This window comes from Athene cunicularia (assembly GCF_003259725.1).
Source record: "Athene cunicularia isolate RWA chromosome 3 unlocalized genomic scaffold, athCun1 chr3_part1, whole genome shotgun sequence".
Classification (NCBI taxonomy): domain Eukaryota; kingdom Metazoa; phylum Chordata; class Aves; order Strigiformes; family Strigidae; genus Athene; species Athene cunicularia.
The window spans coordinates 692,588-710,680 of NW_020799097.1; the positions used below are offsets into that span (position 1 = coordinate 692,588).

Below are 18,093 nucleotides of genomic sequence, written 5' to 3' on the forward strand. Positions count from 1 at the left end.
GGAAAAAAACCTTACTCGTGCTCTGCCCAGATGGCCTGTGCTTACTCCGAGTGTTGAGAGTTGTGGTTATGCACAAAAAGTCAAATCCTGACTTTGCTTGTACAGAGACTGGAGCAGGGATGGACTCGGACAAAGAGACGTGGTAGTTGCATGCCAGCTTAGCTGATAAGTTGCCTTTTATTGCTGGTTAAAAGCTTCGTGTTGCCTAAACCCTTCTGCTTACGTTGATGGAGCTTGAGGTTGGCTCTCTCTAAGCCATGCGCCTGTGTGTTCAGCTCGAGAGACAATTCAGGGCTTCTGCGGCTTGTTCCAATGGTGTAAAAAGCAAGATGACTGGTTTTAATTAGTCTGGAGTCGTGTCACATGCCCTCACCGCTTTGAGTTATGTTAAACAGGTAATAAACATTAAGATTTCTGTAGTTAATGTTGTTCTGACAGGTAGATTACTTGAGCAGGATTAATGGAAAGCAGAACCTTGGGGAAAAGAAGGGGGGGGGGTGTGTGAGAGGTTTCTGAAATGGTGGTATCGCAAGAATTAGGTCTAAGAGTAAAAAAATAAATGAAAATTCACCTCAATATTTCACATAATTTTTCAGCATATGCCAAATACCGTGGTTTAATGATTTTTGGGGAAAGAATCTTTAAAAAACCAAAAAAATAATGAAAAAACCCATACCAAAACAAAAAAGCCAAAAACCCAAACCAAACAAATAACCCAAAACAGCCACAAAAAAAACCCCAAAACAAACCAAAAAAAAAACCCCAAACCCGAACAAAAAGAAGTCGTCTTGCTGTGTTGTTTAGGATGTTTAAATTTATACCCAAACGGCCAAATATCTTCTTTTTGGAAGTTCTCCAGAAAAATTGCAAAACCGTGATATTTTTCATTCTTAAAAATAAGCAGGAAACTTGTAAAAGCTTTTACAAGCCAGATGACCGTGCCGCTGCGAGCCGAGGGGGACCCTCGGAGGCCCTGCCCGCGCTGGCCAGCCTGCTCCTCGCCCTCCGGCCGACTCCTGACAATTCCGTAAAAGAAGAAAAAAGCTGTTCTGTCTGGAGCAGATGAGTTGATGTGGAGTTGCTTTTGTGTAAGTAAATACTAATTTGTTATTTATGTGTTTGTTTATTTCAGGGATAGACTTCAAGATTAAAACTGTTGAATTACAAGGAAAGAAGATCAAGCTACAGATATGGTGAGTAAGAGACCCAAGAAGCTACGTGGTGGCATCCTTCCGGGTGGCTTCTTTCAGAAGCAGGTTTTCCTGAGAAGAGTTTTACTCTTCCTGAGACTATTCAGGTACCTAATTTTGGAACTTGTGCGTTGTATTTTCCGTAGTGCTAAAGCTCAGTGTTCTCTCCCTGAAGGTTTTTTTAAGAAAAGGGGAAGAGATCTGCGTGTTGTTTGTCACCGCTGTTCCTGCCTGCTCCCTTGGACAGGCTGTTGGCAGATCTCCTCTTCGGGAGGACAGGATCCTTGCAGTCTGTGATTTAGTGGGAAGTGCTTGAAAACTGGAATTTCTTAATTATGAGTTGCCTCGGATCTATGACTATAAATTCACTAGTAGCCTTGCTTTGTGTCAGCAAGAAAGTGTAATAATCTACGTCTGCACTTATTTTATATTTTCCTGTGGTAAGCTGGAGAGTTTCTCAGCTGGCTGCAAACTTGGCTGCTTTTTTGTAGGGAAGCCTAACATGAAGCAGAACTTGAACTCTTTCTTTTACCTTGTTACCTAACTAGAGATTTTTCTTGTGTTTTAATAGTGCTCTAACAAGTCAGGTGGGGAAAGCTAATGGCTTTTCCTAGCCTGTATGTTTTAGGCTCCCTCCTCAACCACATACACGTATTGCTGGTCTCCAGCTTTACCAAGAGTCCAGAACTTGCTTTGTTTAGACCTTCACTTTGCCCATTTTGTCCCCCACTAATAAAAATCTTTTATGCCTTGATAACGTTGACATTTGTAGATGCTGATGGATGGGTTCCAGTTAGGAGGTGCCGGTCTTTCTCCGTCGGGGTGTGGGACTGGCTGAACTTCCTAACAAACGTGTTCTGAATCCTCCTCGTTACCACCACGCTGAGCGTGCACCTCGTCTCCTAGTTGTTTCTCTCATCCCCATCCCACAAGCACTTCTGACCTGTTAACATCCAACTTTTCAACCCAGAGCAAACCGTAACTTCTAACAATCGTTTTGTCGTATTTTTTTACCCCAGCAGGGTAGGTGCTGGGAATTACCGTGGGATGGAAAGGTAGAACAAAACACCAGAATGCCTTAAAGGAAGTGTGAGACTAAATTTAGGAAAAAAAAGTCATTGTGAAATGTAAAAACTGAAAATCCGGAATACTTGAGGATGTTTAATGTGTATACAGATGAAGAAGCCAAGCTATAATGAAGCCTTGTGGGTTTTAGTGGCTTAGGGAAATGAAGAAGGGTTTGAGTGAGCTGAGTTCTGTGAAATTGCAACTTCTAAACATTGCGGAGTTGGGAGGTCGTTGTCTGAATCTGCTTCTTGTTCCTGCCAGTTTAAAATTGACATTTGAAATGAAACTTGGAAAGCAGAAAATGAAATTCCTATGGCATGCACTTTTGATGGAGGGGGAAAAAAATAAAAAATAAAAAATCTAGGCTTTGTAGTTTCTAACTTTTCCTGTACAAGGAGTTTTGCCCAGCAGTGGTTTGGTGGCTAGAACAGTAGTGCCTTTTGGTGAAGATACTTTGTGCAGCACATCTATATTTAACCACTGCTTCCTGTAGTTAAACTCGCCCTGTACTTCTAGGAGTTGTGTAACAGATTTCCAGAATTACACTTCGCTCCCGCTGCAGCAGTTTTGTGAGCAAGGGATGCGTTTAGAGGAACGTTTCCTCTGTCAACCCGAGGCTGTTCTTGTAGCTTTTCTTGCGTCCAGAGTATGGGTTGTGATTTTATAACTGAAGTAGGAGCTAATGTAGCTGAATCAGCAAAATGTCTTTGGAGTCGTTGGAAGCATTTCCACGGGGGAAATGGGTGCTGGGTGCTTGATTAACCTCAGCAGAAGGTCACAAAGGGCTGACGGTGGCGAGAAGACAGACGTTTAATTGGAGCTGGAGACGAGACCCTTGGCATTTGGCTGCTTTCACTTTGTATTGCGTTGCGGGTGTGCCCGTATCCACACACAGGATTTAGAGGAGGGATGTCAGATATTCCATTTGTGGGCTTCCCCCTACCTCAGAAAACGATTGTCCCGTTGGTGAGACTGCCTGCCAGCTCTCAGCCCTTTCTAGTAGACGCACCTGTGCTGCCGCTGGTCCCTTACAGAGGCAGGATGAGTCCAGCCGTGGCTCTCCAAAGTGCCACCGTGCCTTTCATAACACTGTTTTCTTGCTTCCTAACAGGCCCTTTTATTGTTAGAAGCAAAGGCAATTTTGTCTTGTCATCACTGCTGTTATCATCATCATCGCTATTATTATCGGTGCTTATTCAGATTGAAACCTCTTTTTTTTCAGAATAATGACATTCAGCTGTTTGCGAAATGACAGATGGTGACAGAATTTTGTACCTTGAACACCTTCCTACGTGTTAGCCATTTCCCAAATATGACAGACTCCCCTTAGCTGGAGGTGCTCGGTGCTGGTGAGGGAGCTGTGCTCAGTGAGCCATCACTGGTGAAAGTGGTGGCTAAGCAGACCGGTCACTTAGAGAACAAGCTTTCTCCGACAGTGGGAGCGATGAAGTATTTGATTATGTAGCATTTATTTCCATAGGTGAAAAGGGTATTTCTTTTCCCATACAGCAAGAGAAATAAACTGTTCCTCAGTTTAAAATGGCTGTATCGATCTGGCTCTCGCTGATCCATACAGTCCTCCATCACCCACATATTAAGTCTTGCTTAGATTTAATTGCTACAGGAGTTGCTCTCTGCCTGCCTGCAAAGCTGGGTTGCTGTGTTTCACTGTGGCTAGTACTGGCTTTTGTACTCCTTGGAGGAGGGTACAGTCTCAAGGGACAGTCAGTTTTACAGAAAACAGATAAAACCAGCACTTTCTGGTATAGCTCTGCTCCTTTGCTACACAGCGAGATAGCTGCCTGCTTCTCTTCCTGGGTGTGGAAAATGGGCAGACGTGGCAGTAGCTCAGTCATGTCTTGACCTCTAAAATATATGTATGTATAGTAGAGCAAGAACACGAAGGTCAAGCAGAGCTAACCTTGCCAGAGGCAATAAGCAACCTGATACTTCATAGCTATTAAAAAGTGGGGTTGCTGGTCAGTAAGGATCAAGCCAGGATTAAAGCGTTTTCATATTGCTCCAAATATGTATGTGCCTGTTGCCAAGTGACGTTGAGATGGGAAGAGGGGAGGTTGGGACAAGTGGTTGGGACCGGGTGGCAAGTGGGACCGTGTGTGTGTGCAGGGAGGTTCTGGAGGAGCCCAGCGCCATGCCCGGGCTGCCATCAGGGAGCAGGACAGGACATGGCTCTTGGGACTGGCCTTCTGAGGGAATGGGCTTCAGGACAGATCCATCGGGAGGACCGTGTGAAATGGCCGTATGTGAAATTCGGGGTGGAAGCACCTAGAAGAGTCGAGTGTCTTGGTTAGGTGATTGTACTCCCTGGCTGTTTAGAAAAAGATGTGACAGCGTGTGATACGATGCCGTGTGGAAAGTCACCAGTGGTGGGCTTAGTACGGAGCTTGGGAGAAAGGAATTGGAGTAAAGGTTTGGGAGTGGAAATGCTTGTGAAGGGTGGGGCCCGGGAGGGTTGACACTGATGAATGTGATTAATACAGTAACGCTCGCAGTACAGAGAAGGGAGGGAGAATAAAAGAACCAAAATGAGAGGTTACAGCTCCAGGAAAAGCTGGTGTTATCGTTGCGAAAGCGATGAAACGCTTCAGAGGAATAGAGTAGCAGAGCTAAAAATTCAGCTCTGAGGAGCGAAATACCATAACGCTCCAGGAACTCAGGTAGAATTGCTGTGAAATGGAAACCAAAAGGCTTAGGCGTCCTGTAATTCACCAAACTTACAGGCTCAGTGTAGCAATTGAAAAATAAAATGTGGTTTTTCTGATACCATGGATGCGATCGCTCCCAGTGGGCAGGGAAGCGTCTCAGCCCAACACAATACCCAACTTTGATTAGCAGGCTTAACATAATACACGATTTTGATTAGCAGGCCTTAGAAAGAAAGAGGCAAGTAGGATGGTTGGAGTGATGTAACAACTATTTTAGGAAGAACAACTGGAAAGATTGGGATTCTTCAGAGAAGTGACCAAAGCGCGTTTTTAAAACTCTTGACTATACTGGAAAAGGTAAGTAGAGACTGATGTGACTCCTTGCCTTTTCCAGTACCAGAGCATTAGTTCTGGCCTAAGGCTTGAAGGTGGCACGTGCAAAACACAAGGGAATGAAGCTGTGAAACTCCTCGAGAAGTTGTGGCAGCTGCAGGTGTACGCGGGATTTCACGAAGGAACAGTCTGGTTTGGATTGTCGCATTAGACAGATGGGTCTCGGGCTCCAGGAGTCCTTGAACTCCACAGAAGTGAAAGCTGGAAAAACATCTGGCCTGACAAGTACAGCTCTTGGGCGCCTGTGAGAGTGCACAGAAGTCAGGTTTAGGTTTTTCATCCTGGTGAAGCGAAAGCTGAAAGGAGATGTTACTGTCATCTTAAAGTAGCAGGCAGGGAGGAGGAGGAGGAGGAAGGACTTTTTAAGCTCAAGGACACGGGAAATCAAAGTTGCTGGCAATCCAGCAGCAGGGGCGGGAGACTGGGAAAGCTCTAGTACAGTGTAATAGAAATGAAATAAATAAAGGAGAATGTGGAGGGAAAAAAAACCCAGATCGGCCAGGTACTTCAGAGTAGGGCTTGGCATGATGTATCCTGTTCTGCTATTGCAGAAGAACTTACCCCAGAAACCTTCTCTCCATTTATTCCAGAATATTCTGTGAAAATTGGTTGCAGAAAATACAGCCACTTTCTGGTCTCTCCATTCACAGACTCTGCAGTCTGGGGAGACAACGAGGAACTGGAGGAGATGATCCTGAGGTGGAATTACAGGATGTTGATGTTGGGAGAGTGAATCCAAAACAAAAAAAAACAACCCCAAAGACATTTATGCTGACCGTGGGATGCTGGAGGGATGGGGTAGGGCCAAAAGCTGTTCAAGAAGTTACTGCAGCATTTAGGAACAGGTTTGTAGGGACTGTAAACAAGCTGGGGTTATGGGAGCAGTGGTGCGTGCTCAGCCTTTTCAAGAGGTCAGAGTAGTGACCCCAAGTTCCATTAAACAGCCACGTGATGGATACACGTCTAGTCTTAAACTGATCTTAAGGAGTAACCATGAGGGATGGGTAGAGCTGCATGAAGAGTTGGTTCTGCAGGGGCTCCGGGGGGGCTGACAGTTGTCGATTCCTCACTTGCCAGTTCTCTGTTTGGCAGTTTTCATGCAGATCCCTGGCGTGCTGTCGGTGAGCGGTGTGTGTTGTCAAGCCAGACCGAGGAACTCGGAGATGAGGTGAAGGACAGTAGGTGCAAGTTAGCAAAGTGCTGCTGCTTCTTCTTCTTGTGCCTGGACAGGCTTGTTGCAAAGCGGTGACTTGTGGTCGTTAAGGCCAGAAAGGTGAGATCTGAAAGGCTGCACGCATCCTGGAGAGCTGCCGGAGCTGTGCAAGACAAATGATCCCTTTTTCTTCGGTGCTGTGTGAAGCAGTCATACCTGGCAGTGTTGGATTAGTATGGAAGCAGTGCAGTGACAAAATTGCTTCTGTAGTAAGCTGAAAAACAGATTCAAAGACATCTAGATTTTTTTCTTTTTTTTCCTACTTAGCTGCTACTCTGACCCTCCTGTCTTTACATAAAATTTTGTATGTCGGCCTATTTTCCTACAGTCTGCTTGATTGAGTCCAAATTTTAGAAACAGCCTTATTTTTGTTTAGCGTGCAGCTCTTAAATGCATAGAAGACCATAAAGCAATTTTTCTATCGGTGCATCTTTGCTGGGAACACTTTTACACGACTAGAAAAGTGTCCCCAGAATTTTTTATTCAGCAGTGAGCTCGTTGCAGCAGTAATGGGCTGACCTGGAAGAGCTGAAAGGAACGTGCAGCACCGCTGCTATCTGAAATAACTACACCCGTGGAAATGCCCTTTATGTGCAAATTCTCGCATTTAATAAGTGCAGAGATGAACAGCCAGAGCTGCAGACAGCACCACTAGCTAGGGTGTGTCTCATTCATATTTGCAGTTATCCTAGGAACTTCTAAAACGGAATTCTTTCTGCTGAGAGCTTTTGGGGACTATTCACCCTGTGCGTAGCTTAAGGTGGAAAGGACTCTCTTAGCACGTCACTCTGACTTCCTATAAAACAATAAGTTTCTTCACTCATAGATTATTTTTTTTCCTTGGCTGAATATTTTTCAGAAAAGCTGAAATTTGCAAGTCGTGAGATATCTTACAGATGTTCCTTTGTGAAGGAAAGTTTTCGTCTGGAGCTTCCAGAGCGTGCCTGATGTCAGCGCTACAGTTTCTCCAAACACGCTATTGTGCTGTGTAATTTTAAAAATATTATAAGAAGAAACAGTGGGACAGTAATAAAATTCTTAAGAATATTTTGCTAGGAAGTATTTGGTTTGATATGTTGAAGACTCTTATTTCGAGCTGTGTGGCTGGAAGGATCTTCACAGACCATCAGATATAATCTCTTCTTGTTGCATCCCTGTAAATCTTTCATAGATAAATCGTAGTACATTTTAAGGTTTCTTTAGTCTCTGCTAGGTCAACCGGAAAGCTGTCCCAGAAATTCCTTTCTCTGTTGGTTAAACCTCTAATATGATACAGCTTATGCATACTTTAATGTTGGCATGAGAGTAATTTAAATAGATTTTTCACTTTCCTTGTGCTTCTCCTTTCCCCAGTCCCACAGGACGACCTTCTTTGTCTTCGTTTTGCAGCTAAACAAACCAAGTTCTTCCTTTCCTCCTGTGCGCTAGGGCTTCATTTTCCTCAGCTGTCTTAATAGCCCTCGCCTACGTTTATTTGAGCTTGGAAAGCTAGTGAGCTTCCACAACTGGTTTTGCCTGTGTTGAGGATTTGCTGCTCGCCCATAGCTTTGGAGCATGTTCTTCAATCCTAGAGGTTGGAACAAAAGAACGGCAAGCCAGGGCCGTGAACAAGACACGCGGTCTCCGATTGTCTTGTGCCGTTTGCTCAGGGTGGATTCGTCAGTCGTAGGCAGTTTGAAAACCATAACTCATTTCCTCTGTTTGCTTCAGTCAGTTCTCTAATCTCACAGCCATTAAGAGTTATCTCTGAATAATGAATGGAGAATCCATTAAGAAGGGGAAAGGGCAAATATAGTACTTTAAAAAAAAAAAAAAAAAAAGGGAAACACTCCAGGTTCTTAGCTTTTTTCCTCCCCGGCTTTCTTTTCATCCGTTAGCTTCAGTTGCCAGAAGAAACACTGGAGGAGTTAACGAAGCAGGTTTAGTTATAGGTGCCTAGGACATGACAAGCAATTAGTAACAACTGGGTGTTGCCAATGCCAAGTTGTGTAACATCAATCTGAATTCTTACTGTAAGGGCTCCTGGCCCTGTCAGGAGGGGAGAAATCGCAGGGGCCGTGTGTCTTGATGTTTTTGGTAAAGCTTTTCTGACGCTGCCCTGTTTGATATGAGCAGGTCAGGGGGAAATGACTTGGGTGAAGATGTGATCAAGGGGATAGAAAACTCCTGGTGAGAGAAAAATAGATGATGTGCAAAAATTGTGCTATTTTGCGGGAGTCTCTCCTGAGTCTCACGACAGGCAAGGAAGGTTTTCTTTAATGCTTGGGGTAAGGGAATAGAGAGTATGGTTCTTGTCTTTAAGCAGGAAAAGATGAACTTGGAAAGTATCATTTGTGCAGAGGACTGGATGATAACTCAGATTGCTTTTGACTGGTTGGAGAAACGTCACTGAAAGAAGTCCTGTGAAATCTGGTAGAGACAAACGCAAAGTTAGCGAGTTCAATGTGAGTAATCAATTACTCAAAGGTCAGAAAAATCTGCTTTATCATGAGGAAAGGGAGTGGGATGTGCAAACAGGCATGCCCAGGTCTTCTGGAAGACGTTCCTGCACGAGGCTGGTAAGGCTTCAGCTGGAGCCGTGTCCTGGTTTTTGCTTAGACCTGGGCAAATCGGAGAGAGTGAATAGGTGAGGCCGTGTATCTTAGACTGGCCAGTGAGTAAGGTCTAATGAACTTGAGGTGGCTTGAGAACCTTCAGAGAAGGTGCAAGAGCTGTGTTTGATGTTTGTGTTTAGTTGTAGAAAGAAAGGAGATGAACTCTCTAGTTACCTATGAAAGGGAAGACAAGGACTTGCACTAAGGAAAACCCGAGTGAGCCATCAGGAGAAACTTCCAAGTGGGACAGAAAGGAAATGAGAGAGAGGGATCGAAGCCAGCAATCGTCAGAGATCTTCAGCAGAACTTTTGGGAATAATGTGAGTATCCCTCAACGTTTTGTAGAGCCAGGGAATGGACTAGGTTGCTTCTCGAGGCTGCTGCCAGCGAGCCGGACCTCTGCGCAGCACGGCCTGTTAGAACATCTCCCAACAAAGTGGTGCTTGGGTTTAGGACCTGCCCCTATTCCTCCTCCTCCTCCTCCTCCTCTGCTCTTTGCCTTCTTCCTGGTGTTTGTCATTTCCTGAGGTAAAATCTCAGGAGCAGCCAGCCTCAAAGCCATGATCTGGGGTCTGAGCCAAACAGGAGGCGGTAAGACTCTTGGAGGAGAAACTTTGTAGAGTGTTTCCCCTTCATCTCGGGAACTTTTCCTCCATGGTATCTTCAGCTTTTGAGGCTTTTCATTTACCCCCCATTTGCCAGCTGATACCCAGCCAGAAATCTAACATGTGCTTAAACAAATGGATTTGGCAACTGCAGGCAGTGTTTGTTGGTTCAACTGAAGGTGCCAGGGCGGTGGGGAGAGCTGATTTTTCACAGGACTTAGTGCCTGGTGGTGTCCATGTTCTGCCCAGGCATTTGCTGTGGCCTCAGGAACGGTTGAGAGGGAAGTGAGTTGAACTGGTTCAACTGGAGTCTGTCATCTTTTCTGAGGTTACTGGTTTGTGAGCAAGGAAACGTGGGTCTGGGGGGGGAACGCGCTGTGCCCTTCGGAAGGAGGTTAGGGAATGGGTAATCTCAATTTAGACCAGTTTAAATTTGGAGACACCTCTGATTCTACCTTATCATAGAATACTTTGGGCTGGAAGGGACCTCAAAGCCCCTCCAGTGCCCCCCCCTGCCCCGGGCAGGGCCACCTTCCCCCAGCCCAGGTTGCCCAAAGCCCCGTCCAACCTGGCCTTGAACCCTTCCAGGGAGGGGGCAGCCACAGCTTCTCTGGGCAGCCTGTGCCAGGGCCTCACCCCCCTCACAGGGAACAATTGCTGTCTCAGATCTCACCTAAGTCTGCCCACTGTCAGTTTAAAACTGTTCCCCCTTATCCTAACTACATGCCCTTGTAAAACGTGTGTCCCCCCCCTTTCCTGCAGCCCCTTTCAGCCCTGGGGGGCCACTCTAAGGTCTCCCCGGAGCCTTCTCTCCTCCAGCTGAACCCCCCAACTCTCCCAGCCTGTCCTCACAGGGGGGCTCCAGCCCCCCCAGCATCTCCGTGGCCTCCTCTGGCCCCACTCGAGCGAGTCTGTGTCCTTATGTGAATAGCGTCACTGAAAGCTAACTGTAAACACGTAATAGATTGGGTTTGTGTCCTCTGAAAGACACTGTAGAAGGTGGCAGTTAACTCCCGAGTCTCAACTTAATGGCCTGCAGGATTAACCAGATCTCATGCACTCTCCATCAAAGATCTCAGCACAAGATGGGAAAACACATACTGTTCTTGGTATTGCACTCGCCATTTTCAACATACTGCTTGTGGAAATCGACAATTTAATGTTACAGTACATCTCCTAGATTTATTTTTCATACATTTTGATCTAAATTTCAGGAATTTACGTTTATAAAATCAATTTAAAGCTTTATAAAATTGATCTGAAAAAACAGAATTCCTTTGTGTTAAGTCAGAATTCCAGAAAATGTTGATTGATTGGCTTCATGGCTGCTCAGCAGCTGGTGAAATGGGAAGGGACCTTCTTGGGCATCGTGGTGGTGTTGGTTGGGTAGATGGGTCACGTCGTTGCTGGTCACAGTTCCAGTCTCTCCTGACTTTGACAACAGTGTTACTAAACAGCCTACAACGTTTTGGGAACTTTCTACAGAAATTTGAGTACCGAGTCAGCGACGCTTGCGCTGTGTCCGTGGTTATGGTATGTAACTCAAAAATTGTAAATGGGAGTTTTAAAGTGGCTTATTCTTACGTTAATTTGGGAAGAACTGATCAGTAACAGGAGGGAGTGTCGGGGACAGCAGCATTTTGGGGTCGTTCAGACTCTCACTGCTGGAGCTCGCAGTCCCGTCGAAGTGTTGGCAGAGTGATTCTTGCTCCTGTTCCGTGCTGTCCACTGCTGGTTCCTACCAAGGCTCAGGACCGAGAGACACTTCCCTGAGATGTGAGACTTGGCAGTGAAAGTTTCTCCTTTTGGGTACAAGTTTCAGGTTGTCCATAAAAATACAAAGTTTAAAATGAAGAAATTTGTACCGTGACGTGATACTGGGTTTATTTATTGTGGTAAGATAGTAGAAGACCTTCTACAACCTGCCACTTTGCTGTTCAACAGATGGCTTCATCCACCTTAGTCGTGTAAGCCCAGTTACACAGTCCAGCGTCTTGTTTCTGTCCTAGTTGACTCTGAAATGTGTTTTTAAAAAACACAATCCCCTTTAAAGGAAAACCTGGAAGAGAAACGTCAGACCCTCAGTAGCCTCCTGAGCCTGGCTTACCGAAGCTTGCCCGTTCTGCGAGTGTTCAGCTACACCCAGGAGGGAGTGGGTCTGCCTTGAAGCTGGAGGATTCCTACTGCTCTTTGAACACCTCACACATCCCCCCGTAGCGGGGCCGCAGAGCACGTACGGGGCCGTGCACGCTTGTCCAGTGGATACACCACGCGGGGTTCTTTAAGCTGGCCTCTGATCCATACTCTTGTCTGTTTTCTGCAGGGACACGGCAGGGCAGGAACGATTTCACACCATCACCACCTCCTATTACAGAGGTGCCATGGGCATCATGCTAGTATATGACATCACCAATGCCAAGAGCTTTGAAAACATCAGCAAGTGGCTCAGAAACATAGATGAGGTGAGTAATGTTTGTAAGATTCCTGAATGGAGCTGTTTGCTGTGACCCGTAGAGTGTGTGATGAGTCCCACAGAACTCAGCTTCTGCTTCTACCCTGGCAGAAGGTGTAAATTAACACGGGTTTGGGTGCTGTTCCTTGGCTGTCCTGCGGTTCCCTCCCTCAACTCTCCCTTCAGCAATGGCACAAAGGGTCGCGATGCTGCACGGGAGCTAGCGGTGTCCTGAAACGTCCAATTCATACACGAGTGAACTTTGTGTTTGTGCTGGATAATACTCAGAGGTAAGGAACGTGTCTTCTGGTAACGGGGAATCGCAGTTTTCCGGAGGAGCTGCCACCATGAGGTGGTGTGCAGAGGAGCAGCACGAAGCCATAAGCTGTAGGGTAGCTACAGAACACATCGCTTCTCGTTCTGACCTATTTTATAAGGCTGACTGGGGTAAATTCTCAAAGATCATTAAATATGATCACCTCCGCTCCCTCAAAATCGACACTGTGAAACATTTGCAGGTTTTATCATGGCTGTTGCAGGTAGTATGGCAAACTGCTCTCGTTGAGTGTTGGCAAACTGCTCAAACCTGCATAGCTGATTTTTTTTGTTCTCCTTGTTTGAGAAGTGCCAAACAAGGAGGCTGGTAACATTTCAAGCCAGGTCAAGTGAAGCAGAAGAAACTGATGTGGAAAACATTCAGGGCCTGGATACCCAAGAGTTCATCCTCCAGGAGTTCTGAGATGTTAGAGAGCAACACAATTGTTAGTTCTTTGTTTTGTTATGCTGTTCCCAGCTGGAATAAATGTTGGGATTTTCCAACTTTGTGTTTTTTCTCGAAAGCATGAGGATGGCTCTGCAGAACAGAGTGTCAGCAGATGGGTGCTGACAGCCTGGTGAGAGGTTCTTAGCAAAAAATTTTATATTGGGACCTTAATGTTCTAGTGTGAGAAATGGGAAACTCTACTGTTAGACAAAGGTACACGTTTTGGTACAGAAGGAGGGGCAGGGAAGTGAGGCAGCACAGGAAGAAACTCAAGAGATGAGTTGAATGTAAGCTTGAAACCAGGGTCTTCAGATTCTGCAGTTGCTTGGTTTAAAAACAATTCAGCAGTATCCAGGAGTGAGGGATGTCGTTCATCCCATCACCCTGAGGAGAGAGTGGTTTTGCTGCCCTCCTGGTTTTAAATCTGCACCATGCAAACCCCAGCAGCTGATTTCAGGTACGTGGGGACAGCAGCGTGGTTACTGCAGTTTTATAAGGGATGTTTGACCCTCCAGGAAGGTTTTTTTATTGTGGAAGAAGCTCACTAAAGGAGTGCGTTTGCGGGAGTGACGGGCAAAATCATCCTCTGGGGTTCCAGATGCAGTGTTGAGGCTTCTGGCTGAAATGTGTGCAGGTGTAACCCGCTGAGGGGCAGGACATTGCAGATGGCAGTTGCGAGCGAAGGGACGGCGTGCTTCGGCTTCACATGGCCTTACCATCGCTGAGGAGATCCTCTGAAGGAGGAGAATTCCCACCGAGCCGGCTGCTTGTCTGATTTGCTAGTCTGTGCGAGGAGCCTCTTCTACAGGCCACTTAAGCCTTGATTTAGAAATGACCAGGAAACCTAGAGACATTACACCTTCATCCTTGCGAAATACTTCATTATTTAAAGCTCAGATATTCTGCAGAGGTGCCCTACGCCGTGCACTTTTGGGCTTGAGCAGAGTTGAGTTACTCAAGCGCACGGTTCTGTATGTTGGGGCTGGCGGTAGTTGAAAGAAGCCTCTTGCTGTGTAAGCAGTTTTGGGTGTGAAAAGTTAATGTTTTCAGAGTTTTATTCTACGTGACATCTTAATCTGCCTTTGGTGATTGGCTGCTCTTCCTCCTTGTGTCCCAAAAGAAAAAAAAACGGGGGTGATTCTCCTGAGGGATGTGAAATGGATTGTTGCTGTAAGCAGGAGCATGGCTACGTGGATCTCCTGCCTCTGTAGTTGTGTGAGTAATGCTACTGTAAAGTAGTATTAAGAGCATTGGAGTGAAAGTAAATTCAGATTAGTCATTCCAAGAAGCTGCTCGTGGCAGGTTTTAAAGTACTTCAGTTATCCACTTAAGTGATGCTTTGTGCTGGAGCTTTTCTGCTAGTCTGGTGCATCTCTCTGGCGTACTCTTTCCTTCCTGTGATGGATACTGGCAGTGCTTCCATAACTGAACCACCGAGGTATTTTTACTTGTTCAGTGTTCCTCGAGAAAGCGTTGGTGTTGTATTAGAACTAGTGTGAGCAGCAGGAGCAGGGAGGTGACAGTCCCCTGTGCTCGGCACTGGTGAGGCCACACCTGGAGGGTTGTGTCCAGGTCTGGGCACCTCAATCCCAGAGAGATCTGGAGGGGCTGGAGCGAGGGCAGAGGAGGGCAGCGAGGCTGGGGAAGGGCTGGAGAATCAATGCTGTGAGGAGCCAGGGAAGGAGCTGGGAGTGTGCAGTGTGAGGAGGAGGAGGCTGAGGGGAGCCCTCATCCCTCTCTGCAGCTCCTGACAGGACATTGCAGAGAGGCTGGGGCTGGGCTCTGCTCCCAGGGGATCAGGGACAGGACAAGAGGGAACGGCTGGAAACTGCCCCAGGGGAGGGTCAGGCTGGGCAGGAGGAGAAAATGTTTCCCAGCAAGAGTGGTCTGAGCGTGGAACAGGCTGCCCAGGGAGGATTCTGGGATTTGAGGCTGAGCCCTGGTCTGCAGCCTCGTCTCGGCCTCCGGATGGGAACGGTGTTGCGGGAAGCAGAGGGTCAGTAGCCCGTGTCAGTCCAGGCACCAGAGGCTGGTGCTGCTTTAGGGATGTGAAAGCACGAAGCTCCGTCCCCTCGGCAGGGCAGGTGGCTGCTGGTCTCAGGGCAACGCGCTGGATCATGACAAACTCACTCAGGTTTGTTGAAGGAGGAGCGTTGCCAAAAGCAAACGCTGCCGCACCGTATGCAAGCTCCTGATTTATTAGCACTTGTTTACGCAGGTTCATTTTTACTTCTACATCCTTCTGACCTTCGGGGTTTGCCTGTTCACTGCTCACCCCCTCGCCACGCTCCGCAGGTGCTGCTGTTTCTTCCTGCTGCTTCCCACACTCCCATTCTTAATTCCTACAGGTGGCCAGGAGAGAGGTCAGAGAGGAGCTGCCATGGTGGCCGTGGGGACAGGAGAGCGGTGACACTGTCCTGCTGTGGTGACAGCCAGCAGCAGCCTCCTGGGTGCCCTCTGTCACCTCCAGAGAGCCTGAACTCCCCCCTCCAGCTCTGCCCAGCCCTGGGGGGATTAAAGGAGCATCCGGAAAGATCAAGTGAAGACCAAGGGGCTGGGAGACCGTGCTTCACCCACGTGCTTCATCTCCATGTGTGATAAAACCAGTTGCTTCTCTCCTGGCCCCTTTCCTGCCCCGTGGGGCAGGGGGGGGACAGGCACAGCTGTGGGGCAGTGTCCGGGGATATGGGACGGTGCTGGGGAGGTGACCGAGAGCAGCTCAGAGACCACACTGAGGGGCTGGAAGCAATTTCCTCTGCACCAGGAAATCCGGGAGGAGATTGGGGAGAAACATCCATGCCTCGTCCTGGCTCCCAGCAGCCTTCCCCCGGCTCCCCGACAGGCCCCTCCGTTCTGTCGGGATGAAAGTGTCTCACACAGTTACTATTTAGTAGCAATTTCCGGTCTATGAATGGGGTGAGGTGGGTGAAAAGGTTGAATTTTATCAACACTTGATGACTGACCAATTTAAAGATTAACCAGGTGGTTTGGCAGAACATGGTATGATTAAAATAGCGACTTAGTTACGGATTTGAGAGTGGTGAGGTTCACACCAACTTACTACGAGGTATTCTAACTCAAAAGGTGTATAAACATATGGACAACACAACGCGCAAACAGCGCAGAAATCTTTGGGTATCCGGTGCAATACGTAGACATCCACCCTTGTGACAGCAGATGTGGGTAGTTAGGCATACGGGAAGGTGAAGAGGTGGATGGAAGAGGCCAAGAGTTCAAAACTCCCTCGTCTCCAGCTTGGAGCAAGCACAACTCACCGTCATTCCTCAGCGGGTGGTGGTTGAGAGGCAAGAAGAGGTTTGACCTCACCCCGACCTTCTGTCACGTTTGCGGGCAGGTGATCTTCCGACTTCAGGGAGTCTGAGCCCCAGAGTGGCCCAGCTGAGGGGAGATGCTGGTCACAGCCCGCTGCCATCTGGGAGAGCTCGGAGGGTCTCGCCTGGAGTCGTTGTTTGGAGGGTCTGAGATAATTATTTACAGGGGCTGAGAGAGTCGACTTCCATCAGGTATTTTTCCATTTCGGCCCAGCTTGGGTGATGATGGGATATTCTGGTACTTTCTAGCGAGAACTTGGCAGTTCTGGTATCAGCCCTTCGAGCCCCAACCCAGAGCTGCACTGGCCTCTCGGGACGTATTGGTGGTCCCTGTTGTTCTGAAGCACGGGAGAGGGGGCAGGACCCTGGGGGGCTGAGAGGGCCCCCCCACGCGCTGGTCCCCTGCCTTGCCTTGCTCATCCCACCCTGGGGGGGAATTGCACCAAGCCCCAAGTGGCCTGAGAGATGGGGGGGGCATGACCCTGTTCCCACTGCCACCACGCCTCTTGGGGAAGGGAATGGGGCTGGCGACAGCACTTGGGCTTGACGGAGCTGCACTGGCTCTTGGTCTCACTTTATTATCCCCCGGGTGCTGATAAAGGGGTCGTCTGATGATTTGGCTGTGGGAGCTCTGTGGCTTGTGCTTGGTTCAGATCTTACTCTGCTTCCAAGAAATCAGAGCACTTCTTGGAGAAGGTCTGGCAGCCTGTGAAACTGAAATCGCTCCTCGGGCTCATGTGCTTTCAGACAAAAGGCCTTATTTCTGCTTTTTCACATCAAGTGTTTTTCCTCCACCCCCCTCCTGAGGACGGAGGATGCAGAGGGGGGCTCTGAGCAGAGGGCACTGGTGCTGCAGAGGTGGGGAAAGGAGGATTTGGGGTGGGTTTGGTGGGTGAGGAATTGCCTGGCTGGTCACATCCAGAGGGTCAACGGCTCAATGTGACGAGTGGGGTCCCTCAGGGGGCCGTACTGTGACCAGGACTGTTTCATACCTTCATCAGCGACACAGACACTGGGATCTGAGTGGGGCGGGTGACAGCCTGAGGGACGGGATGTCATCCAGAGAGACCTGGACAAGCTCCAGGAGTGGGACAGTGCGAACCCCATGAGGTGCCACAAGGCCAAGGGCAAGGTCCTGCCCACGGGTTGGGGCGATCCCTGGTATCAACCCAGGCTGGGGGTGAAGGGATGGGGAGCAGCCCCGAGGAGAAGGACTTGGGGGGTCAGTGGATGGAAAACTGCCTGTGAGCCGGCAATGGGGGCTGGCAGCCCAGAAACCCCCCGTGTGCGGGGCTGCACCCAGAGCAGGGTGGGCAGCAGGGCCAGGGGGGGGATTCTGCCCCTCTGCTCCGCTCTGGGAGACCCCCCTGCAGGGCTGGGTCCAGCTCGGGGGCACCAACAGCAGAAGGACACGGACCTGCTCCAGCGGGGCCAGAGGAGGCCACGGAGATGCTGGGGGGGCTGGAGCCCCCCTGTGAGGACAGGCTGGGAGAGCTGGGGGGTTCAGCTGGAGGAGAGAAGGCTCCGGGGAGACCTTAGAGCGGCCCCCCAGGGCTGAAAGGGGCTGCAGGAAAGGGGGGGGACGACACTTGTCATCAGGGGGGGGATAGGATGAGAAAGAATGGTTTTAAACTGACAGTGGGCAGATTTAGGTGAGATCTGAGGCAGCAATTGTTCCCTGTGAGGGGGGTGAGGCCCTGGCACAGGCTGCCCAGAGAAGCTGTGGCTGCCCCCTCCCTGGAAGGGCTCAAGGCCGGGTTGGACGGGGCTTTGGGCAACCTGGGCTGGGGGAAGGTGGCCCTGCCCGGGGCAGGGGG

General features: G+C 48.5%; 1 protein-coding gene across 1 annotated transcript in view; it reads left to right on the forward strand.

Annotated features, from left to right (window-relative positions):
* Positions 1 to 1,113: 1,113 nt before the first annotated feature.
* RAB10 (RAB10, member RAS oncogene family) overlaps positions 1,114 to 18,093 on the forward strand; it is a 21,219-nt gene continuing 4,239 nt past the window's right edge. Inside the window, exons 1-2 of the mRNA XM_026846314.1 lie at positions 1,114 to 1,193; positions 12,053 to 12,191. Coding sequence (XP_026702115.1) covers positions 1,114 to 1,193; positions 12,053 to 12,191 — 219 coding nt within the window. The remainder of the gene's footprint in view (positions 1,194 to 12,052; positions 12,192 to 18,093) is intronic.